Source organism: Chenopodium album, chromosome 23, assembly GCF_948465745.1.
Source record: "Chenopodium album chromosome 23, dcCheAlbu1.1, whole genome shotgun sequence".
Classification (NCBI taxonomy): Eukaryota; Viridiplantae; Streptophyta; class Magnoliopsida; order Caryophyllales; family Amaranthaceae; genus Chenopodium; species Chenopodium album.
In genome coordinates, this window is record NC_137856.1 from 35398417 (window position 1) to 35406184 (window position 7768).

The window sequence follows — 7768 nt, forward strand, 5'->3', positions numbered from 1 at the left end:
ATGAACTCAATAAACATAAGATTAAAAAACATAAGATTCAAAGCTTTACTAGCATATCTAAGAGTTGGAGGCCAACCGCATAGCAAAAGTTACAGATTACGAAAGTTACAAGTTGTAGCATTAGCATTAAGCAGTTCATGGATCATGATTCATGGCATAAACAAAAAGTTACATATAGACTAATAAACTAGCAAAAACAGAGGTAGCATAAATCTGAGTTTTGCATCTTAGCACCACACTTTCTTCCATCAAAATTAGTTCATGCTAACATCATTATTCATTACGCTGCTTGAGCTTCCTTCAACTTGTCTAGATCGATATAGAACTTCATGTTTGATAAAACTAGAGGTAAAATTAATCTAGATGATCGAGTTAGATAGACTGTATATGTTGTTCGGACCAGGAGGATTCACCAATTAGATATCTTCTTGTATTTTAAAATCCTCCGGATCAGGAGGATTCTTCGGTTGGACATCTTCTAGTTTCATATAAAGTCGTCTGGATCAAGAGGGTTAGTTTTCCAGTTGAAAATCTTCTACCACGACAAAGCTGTTGAAGGACCAACTCAACCAACAGCTTAAGCTAATAGTCGAGGCCTAAGAATATGTTTTATACTCTATCAAAAGAGATACATCGCAGGCTCCGGTTGTTGATATACCGGCCAAGTCCCCTATTTTAAAACAAAGATGATCAATAATTCAATAGACATTCATCAGGATCTGCAATCATTCAATGTTCCACCACTTTAAAATACGAAAATTACTCAAACAAACAGAACATATAAAGGTACCTCTGGTGGTTCATTTGGCAATTCAGCTGCAGGATGAGGTGATCTTTGGGAAGGAGTATGAATATCAATATGAATCTCCCGAGCATCGAAGGTTGCAAGTGTTCTCTTAGAGCGTTGATCAAGCAAGCCTAACACCCCTGGGTAATTCCGAGTGAAAAACACTTTGCCAGTCTTAGTGAACCCCACGAATTCTCTGCAATCCTTGACATCCAAATCACATGAAAAAGCAACGGAATCCACCCTTCCAGGATATTTCAAAATCTCAAATTTCAATTCATTTTCAGAATATGAACTACATTTCGATAAGCACCCTCCCATCACACACAACACATTGCTCCGATGCCTATCGGTTAGCAAATGAGGGAAGAATTCGAATGTGTCCCGGGCCAAATCGAAGGCGAGGTTTCGGCCTCTAATCAAACCCCAATACAAAGTCTCATTAACTAAATTTGCTCGACATGTAATTGTATCACCTCTCTGAATACAACATTCAACTTTGGACCAAACGTTGGACCTTAGTGAATAAACATGAGCAATGGAAACTTCTGTAGTCTGATTATGATATAAAATAATCCTGACTACTTTAAAGTCATCAGTAGATGATACATACCCAAAACCCCAAAAAGTAAGAGGTTTTTTTGTACAAGAATTCCAGTAATCAAAGTCACCAGGGTAGTATCTGTGAGATTGGTTAGTAATAGGGTTATATAAATAGAAATATCTTGCATTTTTTTCACCTAAACAGACCAACCCATTTGAAGATCCAACCAATTCAATATCACCCATTATTTTCATATTATAGAGCATACCCTCCCCTTCTAAATTAGGATTTAATCTAACCAAATTGTTTTCAGCAATTTCAGAATCATCAACATTTTCATCTTCATTGTCAAGATTAATACAAAAATAAAGATAAAAATCATGACGAGATTGAATAAAGAGGGACTCAAGAGGGGTAGAAAGGTTACTAGATATCATATGATCAAGGATGAAATTGACGTTAAGACCCCATCGCTTTGAAAGTAGCTTACATCGGATTAAAGATTTGATGGGAAGGCGTGGAAGGATGTGTTGAGCTATGATTTCATCTGGAAGATGCTTTTTGGCATTGCCATTCTTGCGTTTCTTCAACATCTTCTCTAACATCTTCTCTAGTACTCTTAACATCTTCACCATTTTCAGGGTTTAATTTGTCACTCTTTAGATACTAGGAAATGTGAAATGGTTTGAAAAAATGAAGTTGAATGCAACTTTAAATAGCACCTTGGCATACATCATTAATGCAGTTTGGTGGGGATTAAAATGTGGCGTTTGACCGTTTGACTGTTTGAGGCAAGTTTGCACCTACGGAATAGGTTTTTTTTTTGAAAGACAAAGAAAGACTTTTTTTTTTTTTGAAGGGAGCCAAAAGACACTTAAAAAAAGTCGAATGGTTTACAAAATTATACATGGATCAAACCACGTCAAAAAAATTTGGAACAAGAAAGATAAACTTCAAAAAAAAAAAAAAAAAATAGAAAATCAAATGTTATTGGATACAATTATACCAAGTACTCCGTATTATTTTTTGTATATTTTTTTTTAGTCATTGACTTTTGTTGACCAGTTTGGGATTGAAGAAAGTAAACAACACCTACAGTTGGGATTATTAAAAGATAATGGAGCAAAGTTGGGATTATTATTTTAAAAATTTCCCTTTATTTATTAGGTATATCTCGTTAAATTTTTATTTGCTTTTAAGCAAATTTTAGTCAACTTGGGTCATTGGTCGGATTTGACTTATTGTAGGATTCTAGACAATCTTTTAGGAATGATGAAATACGAAATACTCCTACCTTTCGTCCTAATTTGTTTTTCCCTTCTCACTTATCACGGTCTCTAAAACACGTAAAAATTATTAAATTTTACTCAATATACATACAACAAGAGAAATCCAACAAGTTCTCACATAATTATGATATGGAGTTGTTAGCAAGAATTAATGATCAATTTTTAAAGTTTGACTTTATTAGCTAATACAAAGGGCAAATAAATAGGAATGGAGTGAGACAGTGAAGTGAGAGCGTTTCAATTAAAATAGAGAGGTGTTTTTAAATTTGTTCTGTACGGGATCTTATTATCATAATTCGATGTATTTATATTTACTCTTATGCAACTTTAAAGGTCATTTTACCTAGTTAATATCCTAGAATTTAATTCTAAATTTGATCATATAGCCTGTGGTTCTTTGTCAAGCGTAGTGGTAAGCTGGTAATTAATATCTTAATGATGGTTGTTCGTTTGCTATAATATTGTTGTAGTTATCTTAATTAAACTAGGGAAGTAACCCACCATACAAGGCAATCGAGCTTCTTCGAAAGTTATGTACTGCTTAGGAGATGAATTCATATCAACCAGAGCTAATTCCAACTCTTAAAGACCACAAGTGACTTGCCAGTCCTTGTGAATCCCACCAGGCTAGAGTACGACCCGAGTTCGAGTTAGAGGATAGTGAAATCGAGCTCGAGTACGACCAAAAGTTCAAATTGAGATTCATTACTTCACCCTAGGACTACCTAGTAAGTTGTTGGCCAACACGTTTGAAAATATGGTGATGATGACACTTACCATAACAAGATTTCACTTTAGAAAGCTAAGATATACAAGTAAACACAACAACACATTACACAGGACATAACAATTATGTAAATTTGAACCTGATGAAATCAAATAGTAATCATAATTTATAAGATTCATAGCTTTACTAATTACTAGCATAGCTAATAGTTTTGGAGGACAACTGCATTGCAAAAATTACAGATTACGAAATAAAGTCACAAGTTTTTTTATTCTGATGAGGTTACAAGCACCAATAGATAGAAAAAGAACAAGAAAAACAAAGCAATAAGCAGAGATAGCATTAGGCAGTTCATGGATCATGGCATGCATAAACAAAAAGTTACATATAGACTAATAAACTAGATAAAACAGAGGTAGCATAAATCTGAGTTTTGCTTCTTAGTACCATACTTTCTTCCATCAAAATTAGTTCGTACTACCATCATTACGCTACTTGCATAGAGAACTTTATGTCTGATTAAACTAGAGGACAACTTCATCCAGATGAGTTAGTTCGGACCAGGAGGATTCTCCGGTGGGACATCTTCCAGCATAATAAAGTCGTCCGGATCATCTAGCATATTAAAGTCGTCCAGATCAGGAAGATTCTCCGGTTGGACATCTCCTAGTATAATAAAGTCGGCCTGACCATGAGGATTCTCCAGTTGGACATCTTCCGGAATAACAAAGTGAACCGGACCAGCAGGCTCCGGTTGGACCGGTTGTTGATATACTGGCCAAGTTCCCTATTATATAACAAAGATGATTAATACACAAAATCAAAAGGATCTGCAATTATACTCAAAACAAACAAAACATAACAGAACATAGATGATATGGTACCTCAGGTGGTTCATTAGGTAGTTCAGCTGCAGGATGAGGTGACCTTTGGGTAGGAGTATGAGTATCAATACGAAACTCCTCATCATTATTAAAGGTTAAAAGTGTTCTCATAGAGCGTTGATCAATCAAGCTTAACACCCCTGGCCTCCCCCCCAGAGACTTAGCGTAAAACACTTTGCCGGTCTTAGTGAACCCGACGAATTGTTTACGATCCTTGATATCCAAATCACATGAAAAAGCAACAGAATCAACCCTTCCAGGATATTTCAAAATCTCAAATTTCAATTCATTTTCAGAATATAAACTCCATTTCGATAAGCACCCTCCCATCACACATAACCCATTGTTCGGATTAGCATCCATTGCCAAATGAGGGAAGAATTCGAATGTGTCCCGGGCCAAATCGAAGGCGAGGCTTCGGCCACTAATCAAACCCCAATACAAAGTCTCATTAACTAAATTTGCTCGACCTACAATCATATCACCTTCCTCAATACAACATTCAACTTTAGACCAAATGTTAGACCTTAGTGAATAAACATGAACTATGGAAACTTGTCTATTCTCATATAAAATAATCCTGACTACTTTAAAGTCATCAGTAGATGATACATACCCAAAACCCCAACTAGTACAAGGTCTACTCGAACAAGTGTTCCAAAAATCAAAGTCTCCAGGGTAGTATTTGTGAGATTGGTTAGTAGTAGGGTTATATAAATAGAAATATTTTCCACCACCATTACCTAAACAGACCAACCCATTTGAAGATCCAACCAATTTAATATCGAAGTAGCCTAGCCTACTCTCCCCTTCTAAATTAGCATTTAAACTAACCAAATTGTTTTCAGCAAGTTCAACTACATCAACATTTTCATCATCAAGATTAATACAAAAATAAAGATAAAAATCAAGACCAGATTGAATAAAGAGGGACTCAAAAGGGGTAGAAAGGTTGCTAGATATTTTATGATCAAGAGCGAAATTGATGTTATGACCCCATTGCTTCGAAAGTAGCTTACATCGGACTAATGGTTTGATGGGAAGGCGTGGAAGGATGTGTTGAGTAATGATTTCATCTGGAAGATGGGTTTCTTCTTCAACATCTTCCATTGCATTCTTGCCGTTGCCATTGTTAGGAGTATCATCCATTTTCTAACCCCTTTTAGATGGTAGCAAATGTGAAATGGTAGTGGTTTGAAAAAATGAAGCAGAGTGCAACTATAAATACTAGTAGCACCTTGGAGTACATCATTAATGCAGTTTGGTGGGGGTTAAAAATGTGGCTTTTCAGGCAAGTTACTTACTAGAGGGACTAGTTCATTTCACTTACTTTAAAAGACTTTTTTTTTTTTTTTTTTTTGACAAAAGTTTAAAAGACAAATTAAGACTCTTAAGAAAAGTCGAATGGGTTAAGAAATTATACATTAATCAAACTAATTTGAAACAAGGAAAGTTATTCCTAAAGATTTTTTAGACTATAAAAAAAAAATCAAATTTCATTGGATACTATTGTACCAGTTATTCGTCCTTTTTAGCTATCTAAAAAAAATGAAAGAAATTTTTTCAATTACCACCCCTAAAAAGGCACTTTGTCAATTATTAATACCCTTAAAAAAATAAAGTTGTTAACTAATATCTTGTGATTTATTTGTATATATGATTATTACTCAAGTCATTTTTTCACGAATTAGCCTAATTATGACTTAGTAAAAATCGATAATTTGCAACATATTTTACTTTGATGGGAATAATTAACAATAATTGCTGAGAGTGATGCTCAAAGGGTGGTCTCAGCAATTCGTGGAAGGCATCATGGAGTTTCCCCTATTTTCCTGTTCTATGAAGATGTGGTTCTCTCTAGCTCTATGTTTAATTACTTTAATTGTTCTCATGTTAAGCGTAGCGGGAATATTCTTGCTTGCTCATAGTGTGGCCCGTTGGGATACTTATAACTCATCGGAACGTATTTGTATGTCTTCCTTTCCCCAAAGTTTAATAACTTTGGCGGAAATTGATTTATTATAATAAAATCCCGCTTGCTTGTTTCAAAAAAAAAAAAAAAGGGAATAATTAACAACTTTTACTTCTACGGGTAATAACTTGCAAGACACTTTTTTTAACGTAATACTGTAATTTTTTTTAAAAAAAATCCAAAACAAATTCATTTCAAATTAAAATATGGGGTTAGAGTTGTCAAAAATAAATATGGGGTAAGAGTAAATACTTTGTACTCTGATAGAGTGATAGGGGTGGAACCGACTTTCAACCTGAAGTGAATAAAAAAGCCAAGGGAGTAAAGAGAGACAGAGAGTTATATTACTAACGACGTCAAGTGATGAATAAACCGGCGTTAAGTTTTTTATTTCAAAATTCAAAGAACTTGTGCCCCAAGTCTACTGTAATGGAGACGGAGAGAGAGTTATGATACTAACTGTTTCTGTCTGATCCCGACTCCTCCAGGAACTCGGACCTGAGATTCTGATACCCCTATCGGCAAGCTGAGAACCTACACAATGAGAAGAAGTTAGCTAACCCCGGGGTGATCCGGGGATAACCACTCCGATGATAAAGTCAGAAAGTGTTTGAGAAGAGAAGATAAGTAAGAGAGAGAAAGTAGAGAGAGATTAGAGAGAGAGAGAGTCATTAATGTCCTCATTAATGAGGTCTTACCAACTATTTATAATAGTTTACCTTGACAGGTGGCTCTCATCCATGCAGAGCCTTTTGTGCCAAGTGTTGAGCTTCTGTTGCCACGTGTTGAGCTTCTCATCCATACAGGCCGACATGTCTTCATTCTATAACATATCAGCATCTTCTCTATAATTATTAAAACCTGGTCGTGTGCTTTCGCAAGATATCGGTCATGCCCGGATATCATCCCATACAATTAGCCCCCCAAGTGAGGACGTATGATCATTCATCATCGTGCTCAGTTAATCATGAGAGACAAGCTGAACCTAACAAAACAAACTTTGGGTTCTGCATCTCATTCTTCAGACTCTTCCTTAAATTGGAAATTTTATTGTAACAACGTTTCTTGTACTCTGTTAAGTACTGCGTACTAACAAAGTTTCATTACTAATCTTGCCGTTGTCAAAATTCATTTTAATCGCTAGCTCTATGTTCTTTTGCTGAGAAGTGTCAATTTAATTTGCTACTTTCAGTACTTTTTGTTATTATTATTCGCAAGAGGATAACTTTTGTAAACTCCGTTTTCCTCCCCAAGTGACCTTGTATGCCGATAACATACAAGGTCAACTCATTATAAAAGACCTGGGAGCGAAAAACTCCGTTTTCCTCCCCAAGTGACCTTGTATGCCGATAACATACAAGGTCAACTCATTATAAAAGACCTGGGAGCGAAAAACTCCGTTTTCCTCCCCAAGTGACCTTGTATGCCGATAACATACAAGGTCAACTCATTATAAAAGACCTGGGAGCGAAAAACTCCGTTCTTCTCCCCAAGTGACCTTGTATGCCGATAACATACAAGGTCAACTCATTATAAAAGACCTGGGAGCGAAAAACTCCGTTTTC

The 7768-nt window shown here is 35.6% G+C and overlaps 1 protein-coding gene across 1 annotated transcript; it reads right to left on the bottom strand.

Moving 5' to 3' along the window:
- Nucleotides 1-763: 763 nt before the first annotated feature.
- LOC145607488 (F-box protein CPR1-like) lies at nt 764-1966 on the bottom strand. Its single transcript, XM_081663124.1, has one exon. It carries the CDS (start codon nt 1964-1966, stop codon nt 764-766), a length of 1203 nt encoding a protein of 400 aa, XP_081519250.1.
- Nucleotides 1967-7768: the final 5802 nt, after the last annotated feature.